Source organism: Asterias rubens, chromosome 13 (assembly GCF_902459465.1).
Source record: "Asterias rubens chromosome 13, eAstRub1.3, whole genome shotgun sequence".
Classification (NCBI taxonomy): domain Eukaryota; kingdom Metazoa; phylum Echinodermata; class Asteroidea; order Forcipulatida; family Asteriidae; genus Asterias; species Asterias rubens.
Genome location: NC_047074.1, coordinates 11,393,467 through 11,417,419, shown reverse-complemented (window position 1 = coordinate 11,417,419; position 23,953 = coordinate 11,393,467). Strand labels below are relative to the sequence as shown.

The 23,953-nt window shown below is 39.4% G+C and overlaps 1 protein-coding gene and 1 long non-coding RNA gene across 3 annotated transcripts; one reads left to right on the top strand and one right to left on the bottom strand.

Annotated features, from left to right (window-relative positions):
* Positions 1–213: 213 nt before the first annotated feature.
* On the top strand, positions 214–17,110 carry LOC117298322 (armadillo repeat-containing protein 3-like). Of its 2 annotated transcripts, none has more exons than XM_033781504.1 (19): positions 214–320; positions 1,862–1,935; positions 2,807–2,924; positions 3,456–3,581; positions 4,070–4,138; positions 4,733–4,934; positions 5,865–6,033; positions 6,532–6,715; positions 7,218–7,373; positions 7,654–7,939; positions 8,862–8,934; positions 10,239–10,375; positions 10,561–10,729; positions 11,232–11,335; positions 12,057–12,161; positions 12,842–13,054; positions 13,866–14,028; positions 15,094–15,189; positions 15,956–17,110. In XM_033781504.1, the coding sequence occupies exons 2-19, from the start codon at positions 1,888–1,890 to the stop codon at positions 16,064–16,066; spliced, it is 2,529 nt and encodes an 842-aa protein (XP_033637395.1). In that variant the 5' UTR covers positions 214–320; positions 1,862–1,887; the 3' UTR covers positions 16,067–17,110. The 2 variants fall into 2 exon arrangements, with proteins under 2 accessions (XP_033637395.1, XP_033637394.1); XM_033781503.1 differs by having other exon boundaries at positions 1,857–1,935.
* Positions 17,111–18,628: 1,518 nt separating this feature from the next.
* LOC117298995 lies at positions 18,629–22,437 on the bottom strand. The gene is made up of 3 exons (XR_004520023.1): positions 22,243–22,437; positions 21,858–21,947; positions 18,629–20,658 (listed from the first exon to the last, which is right to left on the bottom strand). It is a non-coding gene; the product is annotated as an uncharacterized LOC117298995 (long non-coding RNA).
* Between the last annotated feature and the right edge of the window lie 1,516 nt (positions 22,438–23,953).

Sequence of the window (23,953 nt, the reverse complement as noted above, 5' to 3'; positions counted from 1 at the left end):
GTGATCGATCTCGCCCTATGCAAATTAGGCCTGTGGTTAGGACATTCTACGTTTACGTATAAACTCGGTACCCTAAACGACGCATCAAGTAATACGGTAACTGGTCCCCTCTCATCCTTCTTTGATCTTGAAAGGATGCAGTTTAGGGGTGCTCGCGTTAACGTGTGGCTGACTAAAGTGACGTCATATAGTGATAGCAACACATTAAACAACTTGGAGCCAGTTTCCGCAAAAAACGATCACAGACTTGATGATAAAAACTGCTCAGACTTTGCTTGTTAAACCCAGTATAAATTAAGAGATATCTTAAGTTTGAATAGGTGAGTGAGTCGTTATTAAATTAATTTAAAAGATTTTCAGTTTAAACACAATTTTGTGTGGTATTTTGCGTGGTTAAAAATAAAAAATCAAGTTGAATTGATCATGTTGATTGTCACTAACCAGTTGCAGTATGCACTATTTAAAAGCAGTTATGATGATGATAGAGGGCCGAAATAAATACTAATTGACAGGCGATTTTACTGTACCAACGTGACTTTTTATAATAATACTATATTAATATGTTTATCATACTCTGTTTGCTTGGCCCTTTTTTTTAACAACCGAACTGTTTATTTAGAAAAAATCCAGACATAGGGCATATGTATAGGCCTACCTAAACATATAAATTAATTAAAGGCTACTGGCTAGGGATAGTATAGGGTAGGGGCATGGCATGGCTGCTACAATTTTCCAAATCAAACAATAACAATCAATGAACTAACATGACTGAGCCTTTCTTCTTTTTTTTATAGTATTTTTTAACAAATTATAAATTATTCAGGAAAGTTTTCTTCGTACAGCTTCGACAAGTGGTTCAAAGATTACACTTGCAGTGTCGAACAACAAAAATCGCGCTGTGCCTGTGTTAAAAGTTTGCACCAGACATGCCTGACCTGACTTGACAGAGTCAGAGGGGAGCTTCCTCCGAGGAAATTATTCATTATGCAAGACAAGGAGTCAAATTCCTTGCGGAGAAAAATGGCATGTTGCGCAAATTAAAAAAAAGGCCAACTTACTTCAAAGACTGCACCCACCAATTATGCACCATGTTGTTCAACGGCTCAACAGGCGAAACACTTTGTGTAATTTTCAATTTGGAATGCGTTAACACCTTCAATTCAGCTCTATCTAGAACTTCACGATTCCCGTCACAGAAATGTCTGGAAGGCGGTTAGGTCGTGCGCCAATTTCAAAAGGCAATGCATGTTTTTAAAAAACAATGTCTGTCCCTTGAGATGGTAAATTCTGGTAATCCAGATGGTGCTTTTTATTTAAGTAGCAGCTGATTGTAAACTTAAAGGAAGTGAACACTATTGGTAATTACTCAAAATAATTATTAGCATAAAACCTTACCTGGTGACGAGTAATAGGGAGAGGTTGATGGTGTAAAACATTGTGAGAAACGGCTCCCTCTGAAGTGACATAGTTTTCGAGAAAGAAGTAATTTTCCATGAATTTGATTTCAAGACCTCAGATTTAGAATTTGAGGTCTCGAAATCAAGCATCTGAAAGCACACAACTTCGTGTGACAAGGGTGTTTTTTCTTTCATACATGTAGTTATCTCGCAACTCCGACGACCAATCAAGCTCAAATTTTCACAGGCTTGCTATCTTATGCATATGTTGAGATACACCAAGTGAGACGACTGGTCTTAGACATTTACCAACAGTGTCCAATGTCTTTAATCCTGTCGTTACACTACAGTCTACAGTACAGAGACATATGAACACGCATTCGTTCTCTTTTCTTTCGCCATGTCATGACTGTATTATGCAAATCATTTAATTTATCCTTGACTGGTTTTGGTTGATAGGACAGAGAGAAGAAACAACTGACTGTACACGATGGGAAAGAAAAACAAGAAGGAGACGGAGGCTCCTCCAAAAGACATTGTAAGTATTATGCTGGAAAAAAAAACCAAAACATTGATCTGTTCCTGGCCAGATGCTGTCTTGACGGAGCCACTTTTCACGCGTCTTGACCCAACAAATTTTGTATAATATTGCTTTATACTCATTTCTCAATATTTATGTAAAATTTCTAGCCAAATATTTTAATGGCACCTTTCCACTATGACCATCTTTTTTTACCATTAGTTCTTATTACCAATCTCAAGCACACTTTTTATTATTACATTGTACAATTAGAATTCTGTGATTTTGTATAATTTAAAAAGAAACCTTTCCTTTATGAGTGTACTGTGTCCATGAGCCTTACATTAGGCCACATAAAAAAAAACTGTTGATAGTCCTTTTTTTTGCGGATGGGGGAGGGAGGGAGGTTTTTTTTAAGTTTTTTTTTTAAGTTTTGTTGACATGCCAAATATGAAATCAAGAATAAAGAAATCATCACAATCACTATCAAACAGAGGGTTTGTGGGGATTTGATGTTTTCAATAGTTCTGTCAAACAAATTTAACTTCTAGATGACATTTTCTGTAAATTTTTTTCATTCAACTAAGCACAGTGTAGCCCAAGTAAACATTTGAAGAATTGTTCTTGCTTTGCCAACATGAATAAAAACCTTCTTTAAACATCTTTTCAAACCTATACATTTTGAAAAAAATATTAGCTGAAAAATCTGGGCAGTAAAAGTATAAAGATATATCCAGCCATGGAAAAAAAAAATGTGGTCGGGGTTTTTGAACGGTCGGGCAGGGACGATCAACAATATATTTTTTATGTGGCCTTACCATACACACTCATAATTCCATTTTTATTTTTTTTTTTTTTTTTCTAAATTATTATTATTATTTTTTTCCAGTTTGATCCCCTCTCTGTTGAGAGTAAGAAAGCAGCCACAGTGGTTTTGATGCTGAACAGCTCTGAAGATGATATCCTCATCAAATCGTGTGAAGCGCTCTACAAATTTGCTGAAAAATGTAGGTTTATTTCAAAAGTCTTTTCCGAAATGAGCGAACTTTAGCTACCCGTATAGTCGTAGGTTGACACAAACCTTAAGATCAGTCTTATCTTTGTGCTATTTTATGTAATTAAATGTTTTGATCCATCCTATTATTGGCGTTTGCCTTGTCGGATGTGGCTGAAATGGGGAAAAAAGAAATTAATAAAATTGACCCCCAGATTGATACTTTAAGAAAGCAACAGAAGCATTATGATAATGTTCCTGGTCATATAGAATAGTTGCAAGTCTTGCGTTTAGAGAAACATTGGGACCTGTCAAAGTGTGCAAGTTTGTTAGAATTATATGTGGGGCTGAAATAATCCCTAAATGTTCGCATAAGCACAAGACTTCTATGGTGTATAACTGCCTTGACAATGCCCCATGAAGTTTTCAAGTAGAAATGTAGTGCCATAAAAGAGGTGCCTTTTATAAAGGGAAAGTTGCCTTGCCATTCAAAATATCCCTAATGCGATTCTAAATTTACATGACTTTATTACCATGGTTACAGGTGATGAAAACAAAGCCCTCTTGATGGACATGGGCGCCATCCCGTCCCTACTCAGACTTATTACCTCCGAGGAGAAGACAGTTCGACGCAACGCCACCATGACACTTGGAGTCATATCTGCCCACCGTGAGTACAGACTGCAGGGCTTAAATTAGAAATCAAATCTCAACTGGACCATATAATGATAGATTGCAAATAGCGTCATTGACCGCCATACTTGATGACAAAGAACGGAAAAGTGCACTCAAATATGCGCTTTGCACACTTCTGAGCCAATGATAGCTTTTCACGTGTGCATTTTCATCAAAGATGGTGGCCAATGACATCATGTGCAATCCATCTATATACTCTTGTAGCTCAAGAGCTTTACTGTGCAAAAAGTATTTGTATATTTAATTACTTTTGTGAGGAAGTTTGACTTGAAAAGTTTACACACGAGTTCCATGATTTTTGAGAGGAGGATCTGGAAAATATTTGCTGGTAGCACCAAGGCCAATACCAGTGCAATAGAGGGCGGTCAAAGACCGAACATTGTTGGTTCAATGTACTGCTCATTATAAAACAAACTTGACTTTGTTCTTGAAACAAATTCTTTTTACTTCTTGTTACCGCAGCTGAAGTGAGGCGGCTGTTGAGAAAGAGTGACTGCATTGGGAATGTTATCAAACTGCTCGCCCCAGACGGTAGGTTTCCTAGTAGGACTGCAGGGTACCCTAACACATTGACATGATTGAAGATCAAGCACATAGAAAGCTGGTAACTCAAAACCCTTGGAAACCAATTGAAACATCACTTTATGGTGGCACTTTGCAACAAGGTCTCTGAATTGGTTGCCACCTCCTCCTGTGGCTGAAACAGGGTTACCCCCTTTACAGTCCGTAAGGATGTAGGCAAGGGTACTCACTAGGAGCCTGGCTGGTAGAGCAGAATGCACTACCTTCTCGACTTTTGAGAAAACTTTTAAGAAATGGTCAGTTTTGAGACCTTGAGTTGTGACTTGGTTCGTTCCCTGATCACTGCTTAAATTCTCTGATTGGTGCATTCTAAATTTCTAAACTTAAATGGCGGACCACACTAGTTTACCTTCCATACCCACAGAGGAGACCCTTGTGTAGTTCTTCAGTATGTGTCTGGCCAACATGTCCCAGGGCCTTTATAAAGGAGAATTATAACTTGGTTCTTTCCCCGATCGGCAGCCAATCTGCTAAAATCTCTGAACGGCGCATTCTAAATTTGTAAACTTTACTTGACCGCTCTTTTACTTTCCACACCCACAGAGGAGACCCTCGTGCATGAGTTCTCCAGTCTGTGTCTGGCCAACATGTCCCAGGAATTCACCAGCAAGGTTCAGATCATTGAGAACGACGGTCTGGAACCACTCATCATGCTACTCACAGACCCAGACCCAGATGTGCAGAAGAATGTAGTGGAGGCGATCTGCCTGCTGCTGCAAGACTACCAGACTAGAACAGCTATCAGGTTAGACTTTAGGGGTCAATGTCATGGCTCGACTGCTAGCCGTGAATTCTTTGCCGTGAATTCTTTGCATATGGCCCATAGATTCTTGCCACTTACAAAGGATTCTATGATAAGCAGGAGAGGGTGTACAAATTTACCAAAAATTCTCAAAAATATTTCAATACCCACGATCATCCACAAACAAAGGTTCCACAGTTGGTTCCACTCTCTATTTTGCCTTTCCTATTTCTGCTAAAAGCATTCTCTAGAAAGGATCAATCGAGAGCTTTAGTGTCGTAAGCCTAAATTTACTCCAAATATGCTTAGACATGTCAGAGAGAGAGAGAGAGAGTGCTTCATACAGCCAATTCCAGAAGCACTTGGAGTCAAGTCCCTTCTCTTTCATGATAAGTGTTCTAGGTGTTTAATATGCCTTACACAATTAACGGTTTTACCTCTTATTCGAAAGATTAAGGCTTAATGTTAAGGAGCCCTATTATGTCTGAGACACCAGCCTAACTATCATAGGCAATTTTTGCCTGTTCTACCCAGGTCTAAATTCCAGTTGAACCTAGTTAAACTGGGTTTAACTGGAACTAGTTGAAACCAGTTGATAAACTAGTTAAACACATTTAAAACCAGTTGGTTTAATATGGAAAATGGACAGAAACCAACTGGTTTATAATTTCAACCTAGTTGAACACAGTTAAACCTAGTCCAAACCAGTTGGTTAATATGGAAAATGGACGAGTTTGATCACTATCCAGTTGAACCAGTTGACCCCAGTTAACTAGGTTCAACTGGAATTTTGACCTGTTCTGCTCATTTCTGTTTACCAGAAATGCATCTAGCAAAATTTTCTGCGTAAGCAGCTTTATGAAATAGGGCTCAGGTCATGGTCAAACAAGTCTCGTAATAAACTCTTCTCTCTCTATATTGGTGTTAACGCAGAGAGCTCCACGGTTTAGAGCCACTTCTTGAGCTGCTGAAGTCCGAGTACCCTTCCATCCAGGAGCAGGCCCTACGTTGTCTGACGCTGTGCACGCAGGACGTGGATAACAGAGAGGCATTGAGGGAGATGGAGGGATTGGAACGACTGGTTGAGTTTGTCAGCACAAAGGTTAGTTTGGTAGCATTGAGATTGGAAATACCTTTCTTTCAGTGCCTGCTTTTAAAAAAAATGCCCATCTTTTGTACCTTTTTAAAAATTCTGTATAAAACAAAATGTAACTTGCTGCTTTGTGTTGCCTTGGTATATCCAAAAGTCAATAGTATTAATTGTGATAATGGCATGTATATAATAGGTCGTTTGTATGTACAATTTATGACCCTTTTTTTTGTAAAACAGATTGTACTTGTACGGATCCTTTGCTATGAAGGAGTTAAAACAGAGCGCTAATTTGTTAAAATTTTCATTTTTTCACTCGATCAATGTAAGTACATGTAGCCAAACAGATCGATGTTGGAGGATCAAATTTCACCGGATCAGTTTCTATAGATTAAGATTTCGCTAATACTGTCGACACTTTATGTCAGGTAAGATAGAAAGATCAAGAAGGAATCAAGTGTTTTTTTTTTACAGTCATTCTGTGAATCTTTTTTCTTTCTTTTCATCCAGGACTGGGAGGATCTTCACGTCCACGCCCTTCTCGTTCTCTCCAACTGTCTTGAAGACGTTGAGACGATGGAACTCATACAGACCACAGGAGGTCTGCAGAAACTCCTGGTATTCGCTGCTGAATCACCGGTCCCCGAAGCTCAGATACATGCCGCTAAAGCTATCGCACGAGCCGCGAGAAATGGTTAGTTTTTATTGCCACACTTTATCTAAAAGAAATAACAATTTTAAATAATGCTTGAATAATAATAATAATAAAGTTTTATAAAGCTCACATATCCACCAAGGTGCTCGGGGCGCTATAAAAATGAAAACTAAAAAACAATTTAAAGAATTAAACTACTTTGTTTTGACTAGTTTTATTTTTTCTGTCAACATTGATTTGGGAGATGCATTGTATTCATTCATGTGGTGGCTGAGTGGTCTAGTACGGACTCGTGCAAGTTCTGCTTCCAATTTCATGGCTCTGCTTGCCATTAGCAAATCATCAGCGTTGACGGCAGGCACCCTTATGGAAGTTGTACATTTCTACTGTAGCATTTAAAGGGCACCAAGGCAATTACCAGGGGCATGGAGGCAATCACTTTCGTTGCCCCTGTAAAGTATCAGGCCTGACTTGTATTGCTGTACTAAAAAAAAAAAAAAAAGGAACTACTGTATTCCGTAATGTCCTTAATTTTTGACAGGGGAGAATTGTAAGATATTCCATGAGCAAGAAGCTGAGAAGACGCTGATCACACTCCTTGAGACGTCGGATAATGCTCAGGTCATGGGGGCTGCAGCTCTAGCCCTAGGCATCATGGCACAGAGTCCAATCTGTAGAGTTACCATTGCTGAGTATGGTGAGTTTCAATTCAAGCTGTCTAAAGACGTTGCCTTCATTAAGCCCCTTGCTCTCTTGGCCGCCCTAAGCTGCACTTCATGGCTGTTCTAAAGTTAGACCGGGCTGCTTTTAACATCCCAGGTCAAATTTTATAGAGCTGCTTAGCGGCCGATTTTGTGCTTATTAAGTTTGGAAGACATTGCATGATGCTTTACCAGCCAGGCTCCTAGTGAATAATACAAAAAATTATAAAATTGTATTTAATTTGTCTTTTCCTCTTTACCCCTTTTTTATTAAAGATGGCATTGCACCCCTTATTAAACTTCTGAATAACAACAATGGTGACATCGCCGAAAATGCCTCTCTCGCCCTGGCTAACTTGACCACCTCCCAGATGGCCAACTGCGTCGAGGTGGCTGACCACAACGGCATCGAGCCACTCATCGGTCTACTCAATAGCTCACACGAGGGAGCTCAGGCCAACGCCGCCATCGTGCTGACCAACATGGCCACGGACGAGATATTGAGAGTGGATATTCAGAAGAGGGGAGTGGTGGGGGCACTCGTGTCACCTCTCATGTCAACGTAAGTATTAAATCATGAATCTTACTCTATGTTGTGTTTGGCCGAGCGGTCAACCAGCACACAGGACATGAGGCTCTGGTGTTTCTAATCAGCAGAGTGGACGTGGTTCGAGTCCCGGCTGTTGTCCTTGAGCAAGGCACTTAAAGGCAGTGGACACTATTGGTAATTGTCAAAGACTAGCCTTCACAGTTGGTGTATCTCAACATATGCATAAAATAAGAAACCTGAGAAAATTTGAGCTCAATCGGTCGTCGAAGTTGCGAGATAATAATGAAAGAAAAACACCCTTGTCACACGAAGTTGTGTGCGTTTAGATGGTTGATTTCGAGACCTCAAGTTCTAAACTTGAGGTCTTGAAATCAAATTCGTGGAAAATTACTTCTTTCTCGAAAACTATGGCACTTCAGAGAGAGCCGTTTCTCACAATGTTTTTGTACCATCAGCCTCTGCCCATTACACGTCACCAAGAAAGGTTTTATGCTCATAATTATTTTGAGTAATTACCAATAGTGTCCACTGCCTTTAACCATTATTGCTTGGTCCATGGGAAATGGACTGTTGGTCCCATGTGTACCCATCAGTTACTCTTATTGCTAACCAGTAGGGGGTTTTCCTCTGGTTCTGGATGCCGAACGCATCATGCAGGGCACATTGTAAGGTGCTACATAAATGGGTTGCGGAGTGATTTTTCCTGGGTTTTTTTTCTTTTTTTTGTGACAGAACCCGGAAAAGTTCTGAGTGTACCTTTGCTTGATAAAAAAAAAATCGGTGTAAAAGTAAAAACGAATGATATAAAACTAGCTTCACTAACCTGTCGTTTAAGGTATTTTCTCTTTGTTCCAAAGTGCCTTGTGAGCATCTTCTTTTGTCAATACATTTTATAAAAAGATTGATTTTTTTATTTGTTTTTTTGCTTGTACAGTAACACCTCAGTGCAGAGTAAAGCAGCCCTGGCTATTGCTGCGTTTGTGTGTGATGCAGAATCTAGAAGTCAGGTACTCATACATGTCATAGCTTTCATTATGTCTACATCTTTCTCTTCCCCTTTTAGAAATTAACAGTGCTCCCTTTTTTTTACACTCTCTATCGTTAAAATTCATTTCAAAAATATCTGAATGGTTGAATGAAACCACCAATGCAACACAAAATCTCAGCCCTAGCCATTGAACACTCTACAGGAAGAAAAAACTGACATCCTTTTGTGTGTGGAAGGTGCATTTGTTAATCCCCTACATTATTTTGAATCCCTCATATTTTGCTTTGTACACCACCAGTCGAAGGTTTTGTTACTGTAAAGACCAGGACACAATTTCATGGCTCTGCTTACCCTAAGCACAGTATCGGCGCTTACGGAAGCAGGGAATTCTGTGCTTAGGGCTAGCGTATTTCACGTGTTAGCGGCAAATTTGGGCTTCTGCGCGTGCGTACTTCACGTTACTAGGCATTCTACGCTTTCAAGGCTAGCGCAGAAATTCGCCGCTTGCACGTAAGCGGGGAATCGCGATCGTAAGCGCAGAATTCGGCGGTAAGCAGAGCCATGAAATTGGGCCCTGGTAAATTGTCTTTCAATCACGTAAAGTCGATTGACATCTGCTGGTTTCACAGGTGAACTTATACTACTGTTTAGAATCGATAGAAAGAGTTAATCGTGTTTCAATTCACTTGAATATTTAAGTTATATAGTTAAGGATTTATTTAATCCTACTTCATTTAATTATTTATTCTAAACATTTTCAGAAACATGGTTGAGGAGATAAAAACAGATTTGTTGATATGAAAGTTACACCCTTGGGCCCTTCGTTTAACTGTTGCTCTACCATATTTAAGGTTCCACTTTAAAGGCAATGGACACTATATTGGTAATTACTCAAAATACTTATTAGCATAAAACCTTTCTTGGTGACGAGTCATGGGGAGAGGTTGATAGTATAAAACATTGTGAGAAACAGCTCCCTCTGAAGTGACGTAGTCTTCGAGAAAGAAGTAATTTTCCACGAATTTGATTTCAAGACCTCAGATTTAGAACTTGAGGTCTCGAAATCAACCATCTAAGCGCACACAACTTTGTGTGACAAGGGTGTTTTTTTCTTTCATTATTATCTCGCAACTTCGATGACCGATTGAGCTCAAATTTTCACAGGTTAGTTATTTTAAGCATATGTTGAGATACACCAACTGTGAAGGCTAGTCTTTGACAATTACCAATAGTGTCCACTGCCTTTACCATACACGTATTTTAGTTATATTTAAGATTCTTCTTTTAACTATTACATTTTGTTATTTATTCTGGTATTTTCAGCTGCGTGGTTTAGGGGGCCTGTCACCCATACTGAAGCTTCTTCAGTCAGGGAACGATGAGGTACGTAGGAGTGCATCTTGGGCCATCGTAGTGTGTGCCACTGACCCACTAGTTGCAACAGAGCTATGCAAACTTGGGTAAGAATTAGATCGCATCTCGTTTTTGACAGATCTATAAATTCTAAACTAATCATTAACAAACCCCATGACAAGTGCTTTACTAAAGATTTACCTGTTATGCCTTTTAACATTGAATAATCTGAAATATCTGTATTTGCGTCTTATTAAGCTTTTTTATAAAATTGTGTTTTCTCTCACTGTAGCGGACTTGACATCTTGAAGGAAGTGAAGATGTCCAGTACAAGACAGAACACCTTCAGTGATGCAGCACTGGAGCGTCTTCTTGATAGCACACTACCAGCCAAGTATGCCTTGATGGATTGCCTAGGACCAAATGATATTATTCAGGATGGCTTCTACGATGCTGGAAGGGTGAGTTTTTTCCAGCCAGAAGTTTTTTCTCTGGTTGGCAATGCCATGTTGCCTTTTTGAGATATGGTGAACCAAGATGCTACAATGGCACGTACAGTTGTTGTTCCTGTCGATGTGACGCAAGTAAAAGAACCCAGTGCACTTTGGGAAAGAGAAGGGGTTTGCCATTGTGTTTCTGGTTTGATTGGCAGCATTGTGCCACAGCATGCTGACAGTTACCTCTGATGACCTGGTGCCAATTTCACAAAGAGCCGAGATTGACTTTAACTGCAAATCAATGCAATCATAGTTGCTAAAAAAAATGTGATGTCACAATAAAAGTCAACATGATACTACTGACATTTGTCTTGCAATGAATTTTGAGTGCTTTTTGAAATCAACCCCAGAGGCATTTATCACACCACTGCCACTTCCCATTGAACATGATCAATTGTTCTAAAGTACTGTTTGTAATATAATATAATAACCAAGTTTTAACATATTACATTGTTCTGATTCACAGGTTCGTCCTGACGGCAAATTCCTGACCCTTGAAGAGTTGAGTAAGCGTGAGGTGGATCAGAAGAGACCGGTTCTTCTCATAAATTGTGCAAAAGCTGATGTCAGGTAAGCGTTAATCTACATAATTGTCTGCTCGGAACTATATTATAAGGTCACTAGTTAAATTTGTATGGATTTTGGAAAACTGCTTTTGCATATTTTGTGTGCCTGATCATTTGGGTTTATTGATCCAAAGTGGTCATCAAAGTATTTATTTGCAAAAAAAAATTAATAAAAACATTCGTTTTCGAAGAAAAACATAAATACACTATTGGTAATTGTCAAGACCAGTCTTCTCACTTGGTGTATCTAAACATATGCATAAAATAACAAACCTGTGAAAATTTGAACTCAATTGGTTGTCACAAAGTTGCGAGATAATAATGAAAGAAAAAACATCCTTGTCACACGAAGTTGTGTGCTTTCAGATGCTTGATTTTGAAACCTTAAATCTAATTCTGAGGTCTCGAAATCAAATTCGTGGGAAATTACTTCTTTCTCAAAAACTACGTTACTTCAGAGGTAGCCGTTTCTCACAATGTTTTATACTTACAACAGCTCCCCGTTACTCGTTACCAAGAAATGTATTATGCTCCTAATTATTTTGAGTGATTACCAATAGTGTCCACTGCTTTTAAGGACCTTTTGATCAAAATGTATATTTGAACAATTATTTTGAGTAATTACCATTAGTGTCCAGGGCCTCAGTAATGCTGTGTACTGCATATAGTCAGATCCACCTTCTAAATCTCTCACTGTATTTACATTTCAATTTTTTGAATGACAGTCCACCAGGCTCACCGATGCAAACTATCCAATCAGAAGCAGACCTGAAGCCTGATACATCCAGGACCAACCTGGGGAGTAAGTCATCCAAGTCGACCATGAGAGGGTGAGTTGTTTCATTCAATAGTTTTCGGCATTACCATGTGACAACTGAGTTGGCCCCCCTACAGGACAGCAAGAGGAGTTTCATAACGATTGATCCACCTTAAAGCCCGGTTCATACTTCCTGCGAATGCTTATTGCGATGCGAATTTCATTGCGTCACAAAGGGAAAAAGGAGCGCGTACCAATTGTTGCATCACCAAAATTCGCTTCGCCTTTGCATTCGCAGGAAGTATAAACCGGGCTTAAGCATTGACCAATAAATAATGCGTAGGGGTTTGACAGAATTTGGTAAGAACATAAAACAAGCTGACATCATTTAGAATGCTGCATTATTTTTTTTGCAAACAATTAATTATTGAGCTTTAGTACTGTAAAGGTCCTTACTAATTACTTATTTCAAAAATAAAGCAGATTTTGCATACTTTTTAATTATTAGCCTTTCGGAGTTTATTGATTAAAGGTGTCAAAAGTTTTAATGTTTGGTCAAAAGAAACATTTTCTAAGAAGTTACTTATTGTTAATTTTGTTTTAGATTTTTGGTTAAAAAACAAATTTTCATCTACTGTCCTATTGACTAGTCTGAACATGGAATTATGATAAATAACCTTTAACATGTTTAAGCGCTGGACGGGCCCACGAAGACTTCATCAATGTCTTTATCAATTTTGTGTTTTCTTGCAGAGGCAAACGAGAAACCAAGAAGGAAAAAGAAGAGCGGGAATTACGCGAGCGTCTGGAAGCAGAACGTCTCGCCGAGCAAGAGGCCATCTTGAATCAGCAACCCCCTACGTTTGAACCTCCGGCAGATACCAAGCTTGAAGAGTACATCACTGAGATGCTGGTTAATGTGGGAGGGTTGCCCACCACTAGGGAGCAGGTGGATGGAGTTGCAAAGTGAGTACTGAAGAAATTTGAGCAAGTTCAAATGTGCACCATGGTTAACTTAAGGTTGTCTATTGACTCAAGCCCAGGCTGGTTGACTATTGACCCAAGCCCAGGCTGGTTGACCATTGGTTTACTAATGCGGTCGACTATTTGGAACCAGCCTCGAGCCCATGGTTTCTTCATCCTGTTCCATTCCAACATGTGTAAAGCGTAGAGGAAAACCAGTGACAATACAGCGAGAAGGCCGATAATTGACTAGACTTTCTATAAATGAGTTCTTCGCGCGAGTGCTTCACTGTGCATGTACGTTGCTGGTCAGGGGTCAATTACAGGTCACCTGAAATTGGGCACTCTAACTTGCCGAGGGTTGTAGCTCCTGTCTCATGGCGATGACTAGAGCAAGCTAGTGGAAACTTTGAGACCAATTAAGAACTCACTCTACGGCAAATAAGTTTATAATGAGAAGTCCCCTCCATCCACTAAAGCTAAGTAGTAGTCCTGCCCCCGATTTCACGAAGCGCTGCGACGCGTCACAAGTGCAAGTTGCAACCGGTTACACGTCGTAAGTTGCGATGCATATGAAATCGTGTCTTAGGTCTGCGAGGCATCGCAAACCCGACGATGCGTCGCTACTTGCGATGAGTTTCGTGAAACCGGGGGCTGGTCGATTTACTTCCTTCCACCCAGGTTGTACAGTTCTTTACAGAACTTAGAAGTATGGAAATAAATGTGAGCTCGAATTGAATTGAATTTGAATTGAATAAGAACGTACGGACAGACAAGACTAATGTGCCCCATATTTTCGCTGTTCCCTGTGTAGATTTGTGAGTGACAAGATGGGTGGTGCCATCGAGCGAGGTCAGCTGTCAAACTTCAGCTACGAGTTGTCCATCAGTCAGCTGAAGTACGAGCTGAAGAGTAATGTCCTGCCCATCGGAAGGATAGACAGGGGAATCCACTACCACAGGGCGCTGCTCTTCAAAGTGAGTCCAGTTAGAAATGAGTCAAAATGTAGGATATAGGATTTGAGGCATTGCATGGTGAGGGTATCAATATATATTTGGTTTGCGGTAACACCATGTGTGTATCTACCTGCCAGGTAGAGTTTGTTCTTAGAGAACTGTCTTGCTTTGTTCGACTACTGCGGAGTAGATTGGTTGGAGTGTTCGGGAGGCTTCTTAGTTCTGAAAAGAACTGTTCTGTTTATAGGCTGGGACTACTACTTTTTAACTTATAGGATCGTATTTAACTGCACTACCGCGGAGTCAGTTCTTGAATTGTGGGAGTTAACTTGCACCAATCTCAAAGGAGGTATACAGAGACGCTATATTCTTTTTTAGTCTGTTTTTCGATTTGTTATTTTGTTATTTTTTTTTGGTCCTTGAATTTTTTTTCAAAAATTGTTGTTAAATAGCCCGGAAAGTCTTCTAAAGCAATCACCATGTGTACATGTAGGTCTACCATTGTACCTTATAAAAAATTGTTTTCTCTTTTTTTCTAAGGGCCAAGTATCATACGGTATGATTCATACCTGTGTACAGGAAAACGGCTCTTGAAATAAATCTGGGATGATTTTCATAGAGCTGCTTAAAATCAGGGTATACCTTTGCCATGGACTGTGATGTGGTAGTATCTGGTAGTTACACTGTGATGTGGTAGTATCTGGTAGTTACACTGTGATGTGGTAGTATCTGGTAGTTACACTGTGATGTGGTAGTATCTGGTAGTTACCCATTAGCCCCTGCTATTTTGTCCGATAGTATGTCGAAGCATGGAGCGGGCAAGACTAAAGCCCTGTTCATACTTCCTGCGAATGCGAATGCGATACGAATTTTGCCTTCACAAATTTGCAACTCATAGTTCGCTTGAGTTGAAGCATTCGAGAGAAAACATGGCGTTGACGTCAAAATTCTTTTATCGCATTTGCATTCGCAGGAGAGTATGAACCAGGCTTTAGACACACAGTGGTTATACACTTCCGTGTGTGGTGAAGGGAACTAATTATTACGATATATTACACCAAGTCATTATTTGTCTTTGTCTTGCAGACGCTTTGCGATCGTGTTGGTGTGGGATGTTCCTTAGTAAGAGGAGATTACAACCGGGCCTGGAATGAGATCATGCTGATAGATGAAGATGATAACGTAAGTGTCTTACATGTATAACCTCTGACCCTTGTAGTTTCTTATAGCTGCAGATAAGTACCCCTTGCATGCATGTCACATGCGGCGACTGTGCCACGCTCACCATTTTGGTTGCCAATAGGTTTACATGTTACCCTCGTGTCGCCTAAAATGGGCCCTTCACTGAATAACGCAGTCGCACTGCCCACCAGTTTGGCACATCCTAAATTATTATGATTATGACGCCAGGTGAGTTGGGTCAATATCCTTAAAAATCATACTCATTCATGTCAATGGAAATCATCATCAAAATGTCTGGATTTGGTCAAGATTGGTATACTTCTGCAGCCGAATTTATGAAATGCTATAGTAAGATTAAGTAACCTGTCCTAACTTAAGATGGGTTCAATGCGTCCTATGCCTTTACGAAACTTAACTCGTCCTAAGTCCTAAGATAGGAAGAGTTTGGTGAATATAGTTTGGTTGGAAGAGTTTTAGAGAATACTGGACCATCCCTGGAAGTTTTCCACTGTGGGTATTTCAACACTCAAACAATTTGGACTCGGTTTAACCTGTGCATGCCTTGCCTGATGCCAAGAGTGGCTGGCTTGTATGGCAGTCTATTTCAAAATTAGTTACCCTGTAAATTTGTACTTGTCAAATCCAGATTATTTACAATTTTACCAGGTCAGTTTCCGTTGTGGTTTGTTCATTGACGTTTAAATTTGAAGGGCTACTTGTTTCCCCTGTCACTGATGTGCATTGTTCTTCTTTTCTCCCCTTTCAGCCAGTGAAGCCCAAGTTCCCACCCAAGGCCTACGTCATAGATCTCATTCATCAGCCAGGGCGTCTGATGAGAACGGATACAGTAGATGCTGCCAACTATAAGAAGATCTAGATGATGTCTCCATCCCCACCCCCCACCCAAACACCTTCCCAATTTCAAATTTTGTAAAAACTTTGTACATACAATGCGTGTATACTTCCTGTTTTGTAAACAAAAATCGCATTCATCAGCCAGGGCCGGGACCACAGGAGAACGGACACAGTCGGCGCTTCAAACTATAAAAAGATCTAGAATCATGTGTCCACCCCCCCCCCCAAAAAAAAAACACCTTCCAAATTTCAAATTTGTAAAAACTTTGTACATACAATGCGTTTATACTTTCCTGTTTTGTAAACATTCCGTCCAGTGTAAAGTAAAGATGCAATTATTGTTTGTGGTAATTTTATGGGACAATTTTTTTTTTTTGTAAATTCAGCCCAAGCCAACCTCGAGCCTAGTTTCATGAAACTGTTAAGCAGAATAGCACTATTTCTTGACTAAGCAATATAGTAGACTTCATGGAATGTTGGCTAGCTACTTGTTTCTGCTAAGCAAGATTTGTCTATGCTTATGATAAAATGTTCTGCTCACAGACATTATGGGGACCATACAATTTCATTTTTTGTTTTGTTTTTATTTGAAGGCAAGGTAGACTTTTGATAAATCACTTTTGTAGTCTTTGTTGGTGATGTTTTCGTTTTGTTTAAAAACGATATCGCAATACAACTTGGAGACGAGATATCTGTATAACACCATCCAATTTGTAGACTACCCAGTCCCTCCGAGCCAGTTGATGTTGCGCCCTCGAACGACAACTAATTTATAACTTGCGTTGCCTATTGACTCTACCACTTTTGTTTTGCAATTCATTTTTGATGATATCATGAAAAACATACTGTTGTTCATTTAAAAATGTTGAAAACTATCAAAGCAATAAATTTGTATCAACAAGATTTGTGTTTTCAAAATTAAGCCATTTGGCAGTTTCCCTTGTGATTTATTGCTAGAAAGATTTGATAACTATTATTTAAACTATGTGTATGCGGATTTATAGTTACAAAAGATGTAAAAGAAAACAAATGAAGTTAAACTAAATGAAACAAAATAAACATATGTGAAAAGACTCAAAGTGCCTGGAGACGATTCTTTACTGAACTGAACGTAGCTTTACTAAACAAGACTGAACTCAACAGCAGCCATTTTGTAAACAACAACAATAATACTAAACAGTAATCAAGAGAGGGCGCTATATAGAAAAGCTACTTTGCAAGTTACTACAGTAGTGCCCCTTCGGATTTTTGTTTTATTGTATTAAAGGTTTGGTTCATGAAGACACAGGGCAGAGAATGGGAAAGTTTATTTTTGTTTTGCAGGGTTTACTTGTGATAATATTGTCTAAGACCCGGCACCATATAAACTGCTGCAGTATGCTTTTGTTGTGCTACCCTTTGCAAAGTTCAAATAAAAAGTTATCTTTTCCCAGGTCAAAATTCCAGTTGAACCTAGTTAACTGGGGTCAACCGGTTCAACTGGATAGTGATCAAACTCGTCCATTTTCCATTTTAACCAACTGGTTTGGACTAGGTTTAACTGTGTTCAACTAGGTTGAAATTATAAACCAGTTGGTCTCTGTCCATTTTCCATTATAAACCAACTGGTTTTAACTGTGGTTAACTAGTTTATCAACTGGTTTCAACTAGTTCCAGTTAAACCCAGTTTAACTAGGTTCAACTGGAATTTCGACCTGGGCTCATAGGGTGCCTCTTACCATGATACTTACTTACCAACCCGATATTCATTTGTTGCATATTGCTTATTACTGGTATTCAGCTGTTGTTTGCTAAATCCTGAAAATCGCGTGGAAATTTGGTTGGTAATCCTGTTTATCAGGGAAGAAATTTCATGCTAAGCAAATTTTTGTGCTTAGAAGCTCTATGAAATTGGGCCATGGAGACAACCAAACTGCGACTACGTCGAGCTGTCATCCAAGAGAACTCCAAGAAAAGGGCCTAATTCTCTTGAAGGCAGCTGTGTTTGGCGACTCCTCCACATGCTAACAGATATTATTTTCTCTTTTGAGCTTTCGGTTATTTGCGAGTCTTTGGTGGCATGGTGTCCATCCCTCTGGCATGCCGACAGCGGCTTGAAATAAAATGCAAAATAGGATAATGAACTTCGTCGACAGCAGGAGCAGACGAAACAGCATCCACCGTCGAACAAGCTGAGCTGCAACTCGCACCCCGCAGTACCCGCTCCAAGCAGGATGAGCGAGTCGTTTCACACGGCCCGACCCGAGGATCGAGGGAGCAAGGCCTCAGCCCACCGGAGGAGCAAGCTGCAACACCCGGCCAAGCGGATGAGCTAAAGGCTCCACGGAGAAGTTGAACACCGGGCCCAGCAAGGATACGTTACCATTGTCGCCATGTTTGACTATGGAAACTGAAAGGTAAAGAACCTCAACATTTTTGGCAATTCTTTTTTTCATGATTTACAAACTGTCTCTTAACATCACTGGAAAGGTTATTGTATTAGCTTTTCAAAAACCTAAACTTGCAGGTGACACAGGGACACTTTTCTATTGCTGCTCCTTGGTTATGGAAACGCAATTAATTAATAAAATGACAATGGAAGCTGTTTTCTTCTTTTAGAAACTTAATTTTAATTGCCCCCATGGTAAACTTCATTGGAAGTGTAGCTACAAATTATAGAATGCACAAGATAATTATTTTTTTTTGGAAATGCAGCCTCTAACGATCAATAGCTCAAACAATAAAGTTTTAATGTCTTTACTTTAAATTAGACTACTTGGCCCAATGTCACTGAAGCTGCTTATGCTTAGCGTCCAATTAGAGCTTACGTGTCTTTGTTTGTATACTGAACAAAACACTGTAACCAAATCATTCTGATGGTAAGCAGCTGTCATGACATGCCAAGAGGGTAACCATGCAAACACAAAAATGTTAAAGGATGTTTACACAAAAATGATAATCATAAAAAATAAATAAATAAATTATTTAACAAAAATCAAAACGACAATAATAATCAACAATAACAATCAATTATTGGCCGTTTTTTGTATACGTTTCGACCCAGAAGTTTCTTTTTCAACGGCTAAAAATACAAGTTAGGACTCTAGTGTCGAAACGTCAGGTCGTTGACTACTTTGTTATTTAAAGGCAGTGGACACGACCCCACCCTCAAAATATCAGTACACAAAACGCAAACAAATAATTATATGTTTTTCTCTCTGAAAAATTAGTTTTAAGAGCATCTATTTGGCCTCTATAAGTGTATTGCCGCGTTTTAAAAGGTTTACCACTTTATTTTTGAACTCCATGGACATTTCTATTTAGCTGTTACATGCAAATGGGAACTAGAGTGAGTTCCGACTAAATAAGTCCGTCTCCAAAAAAAGTAATTAATGTTACAAAGACGTTTGAATTTTCCCATCTATATTTTTAACGTAATGATCTGTCGATGGATCTTCAATGATTTCCCCCAAGTTGTGTTGGATTCTTTATTGTATATTATCTGTTTTGTCGTTCTTCTTTGAAACTGACCTCCACGGTCCATCTTTTGGTGGCGCACTGTACGCTACTAAACATTGATGGTGAAAAGAATGGTCTTTGACCCGTGTGTCCAGTGTATTGTATAACTCGTATACTTTGCCGAGGCATGTTGAAACAAACTCACAGGCATCTCAGACGAGATTCTAACCCACAAGACCTCTGCACTGACCATTTTTATCATGCTCATGTGCTATATTATATCCGGAGAAAGTGACACATCAAGATCTCATGAAAATTAGTTAATTTACATTTATTATGGCGTACGTTTTCTATTATAATTATTATACATAACCAGACTTGGTCAACCCTGTTGTGGGTATTAAGTTGTGAGAAAGGAGTTCCCCTATATTACTACACACTGCATTGTTTCATAATAGCGCCACCTTTGGGTTTCTGTCCCCAGTGCAACGATGAGGGCCTGTATTTCTTAGGGGGAAAAAGCCCAAAATAGCGGCTGAGAAGACAAACCCAAAGTGGCTGCTGGATGTGATGACGGCCATTTTGAACATTGACAATACAGTTGACACTATCACTTGGTAAAATAAACAAAATGAAGACTTTGGTGAAAATATTATACAAATAACCACAAACGTTTAAGTCAAGGGTTAAACAAAGAGTTGCCATGGTATACCAGCTACCCCGATAACAAGTTTATTTGCACAATAGACCCCATACCAATCATCAGAAAGGATGGTGTGTTTTGTTTTGTGATCAGTTAAGGCGCTATATATTGCGCCCCACCCCCGTCCTGATATGTTGGGATGTATCTAATTTAATTCTTGCTCATCAGTGCCTTGCATCCAATCGAGATAGTAGTAGATGAAGAAACCAAGTATGCATATTAGAGGTATCATCCTTGCCATTACCTTACTCACTCCGAGTAAAACAAGGACATACACCACATAACTAGAAACAACACCACCCAGTTTTGCTGCCATAGTCGTGAGATACAGCCACCAAGACGCAGTATATCCAGCTGCAGTTCCCTGGGACAGGAATCCCAGGAGGGGAGATATGAAGCCTCCAACAAATGCTCCGGTTATTAAAAATACGAAAAGAACAACAAGCTTCAGCATCGTGAAGGCAGTTGCGTTACTACGGTTGGAAAAAAAGGAAGAAAATAGATTGTTTTGAAACAGCAGGGGGAAATGAGAACGCCACTAAAAATATATCACCCACCCAAATCATGTCGAAATCTTTCTCACGCTTTTAAAGGCAGTGGACACTATTGGAAATTACTCAGAAGAGTTATTAGCATAAAACCATACTTGGTAACGAGTAATGGGGAGAGATTGATAATATAAAACATTATGAGAAACGGCTCCCTCTGAAGTAACATAGTTTTCGAGAAAGAAGTAATTTTCAACGAGTTTGATTTCGAGACCTCAAGTTTGGAATTTGAGGTCTCGAAATCAAGCGTCTGAAAGCACACAACTTCGGGTGACAAGGGTGTTTTTTTTTCTTCTTTCATAGTTATCTCGCGACTCCGAAGACCAATGGAGCTCAAGATTGCACAGGTTTGTTGTTTTATGCATGTGTTGAGATCAACAAGTGAGAAGACTGGATTTAGACAATTACCAATAGTGTCCAGTGTCGTTAAGAATGTATAGTTTTGGCGCAAGACGTTATTATTCACACTTGCTATCACACTCAACTATCGCGACCCCCTGCTCCTCCTCCACGCCGCGCACATCGGCTTGCAACATGACTACAGTTTTCAGAACGAAGGTGGAAGTATTTCAGGACACCCAGCCCGTCCCCCAATAATTGTTATAGTCCAATTCGACCAAATTTATAGTGTTTAGTGAATCAACTATTTATCTTCTCTGAAAATCAGGAGAAGACGGGGAACATATGTAATTTGGGGCCAAAGTACCACACACAACTCTCAAAAATCCACCCACATAGGTGTTATAGGCTGGAGAGGAGGAGGATTAATGAGGGCGATGTCAGAATTATGATGGAAATAAACAGCTAGCCATAATTGGGGGGGGGGGGGGACACACAAAACCTCTGGGGGACAGAACCTCCTGCCACCCCGAACGTCAAATTTTTTGAAATGTATACGACATCGTGACTGATATGTTCAACTTTGATCATAAATTGGCGGACTTAAACATACTGAATGCAGCGTTACATGATAAATTTCCCCTAAGTCGACAATCCAAGAAGATGTCGTCCTAGGCTAGTGAATCATTGGAATAAAATCCATAGTATCTTGACATTACAGATAATTTATAAGTAGCGCCATCATAATGGGATAATTATTATCATGATCTATTAATAGTACTCACCAAGATGTAGAGTTAGATGCACACACGTTTAGTCGATATGAACAAAATGGTTTGCGTCCAAAACGTGAGAGGTGCGGAGTTCAAAATAATCTGTTACCAAAAAGTAACTACAGAAATGTTATACGATGACAAATAAATATAAATTTATAAAAGACGAAAATATATCAACAACAAATAAATTGTATAAAATTATAAAAATGCATTGTATTTAAAAGGAGAAATCCCGTAATTCAAGAACAGTTACACTGACTATCCGCTCCGCTGTAGACGCAGTTTCGTGACACGGTAACCGGGGTTAGATTAAACCTCAGTCAAGTCCCAATCCCACGAGATCCCTTTTATTTTCTGTCCCCGCCTAGCGTCAGAAACTTTTCAAATTACTCACACACTCCGATATGTACACGTGTAGTCAGATAAACGAAGTTTGAAGCAATCCGAGTTGCTTTTAATGGAAGTTTTCTCGTCCAGAAGACCACACATGACACGAGAGGTGTGCACGCAAAGCTCAACCAGTCTATAACTGACGCAGTCTTTAGAATTGTCTTCGGATTTGCCACTTTGGGCTACATTTGCGTACACACATTGTAATAGCCCAAAACCCCCAATCTAAGGCAACGTGTCGTTTCAGCTATTGCTCAACGTGGGAATTTCCCCATCACGGAGTAACAGTCTTTTACCTAGACTTGGTCTACTCAATTTGTACGTACCTTTCTGTTGGTGCACACACTTTGAATCATCGCTGTTAGTCCAGCGGATAAGGGCTATATTAGGACGGAATCGTGCACTTTGTGGTAAAAGCACGAAACTTGGTACACATGTACTTTATTTTTAAAATGGCCGCCAATTCTGATATAAAACTACATAACTCAGACAATAAGAGGCCTAGAATCTTCATTCCAGTGGCTATGTATATGTTTGCCAGGTCCAACAGTTCAACAAAAGCATTATTGAGTGTGTCAGACTTTTAGGACCGCCATTTTCAAAATGGCGTCCTTGTTTTTCAAAATGGCCGCCAATTCTGATATAAAACTACATAACTCGAAAGGTAAGAGGCCTAGAATCTTCATTCCAGTGACTTTGCATATGTTTGCAGAGTCAAACAGTTAAAAAAAAGCATTGTTGAATGTGTCAGACTTTAAGGTCCGCCATTTTCAAAATGGCGTCCTTGTTTTTCAAAATGGCCGCCAATACTGATATAAAACTACATAACTCAGAAAAAAAGAGGCCTAAAATCTTCATTTCAGTGACTTTGTATATGTTTGCAGAGTCTAACATTTGTAAAAAAGCATTGTTGAGTGTGTCAGACTTTTAGGTCCGCCATTTTCAAAATGGCGTCCTTATTTTTCAAAATGGCAGTCGTTATACAGCCGAAAATCCTTTATCTACATGTAATTAGAACTCCATTTCCATAATTTTTTTTGTTATCATATATACTCTCCTATTTACTTGAAACCAGTTACTTTATTCAGGAATTTGTATTTGTTACACTTTTTGGTTTGTTACCCTGTCTGAAACCACTTATTTGGATGGCACATCTTGCTATCCATAGTAACATAGGGCTGGAGTTGTCTCTTGGAGGCGCTATTTCAGATGGAATGAACATATGCTATTGGATAAAAGTTTGCATGCTATTGTTCACGAAGAGTTGTCAACTATTCCTTGCGAATCTACTCTCAATAGGTGAGTTCGTTTGTTTTATTCATATGAAATGTTAAATAAGTAGCCTTTACCTTAGGAATCTGTTAATGAAATGATTGCCATCTTTCTACAAATAAAGAAAGTGTGCAAATATGAGATGAACAGCTCTTAGCTGAAGTTTCTTCCGGGGACCTTGTGGCTAGTGAAGCAAAGTATCATGCAAAATGTTTGGTTGCCCTTTACAATGCAGCAGCTAGAGTAAAAACACCTGGGCCAAACACTGAATGTCAAACAACAGAAGCCCATTTTGCTAGAGCATTTGCAGAGCTTTTTGTATTCATAGAAGAAACATTAGCTGACAGAGAGGAACTTTCTCCAGTGTTTAAGTTCTCTGATCTTGTTCGGCTTTACAGCGATAGGCTTATACAACTTGGCATACCTAGACCAACTGTGCACGC

What these genes read in the sequence shown, in the direction of transcription:
- LOC117298322 (XM_033781504.1), top strand. Translation starts at nt 1,888, where the DNA reads ATGGGAAAGAAAAACAAGAAGGAGACGGAGGCTCCTCCAAAAGACATT. An exon ending in TGGAGTCATATCTGCCCACC is followed by an intron (nt 3,582 to 4,069) that starts GTGAGTACAGAC and finishes TTGTTACCGCAG; the next exon opens with CTGAAGTGAGGCGGCTGTTG. An exon ending in AGTTACCATTGCTGAGTATG is followed by an intron (nt 7,374 to 7,653) that starts GTGAGTTTCAAT and finishes TTTTTATTAAAG; the next exon opens with ATGGCATTGCACCCCTTATT.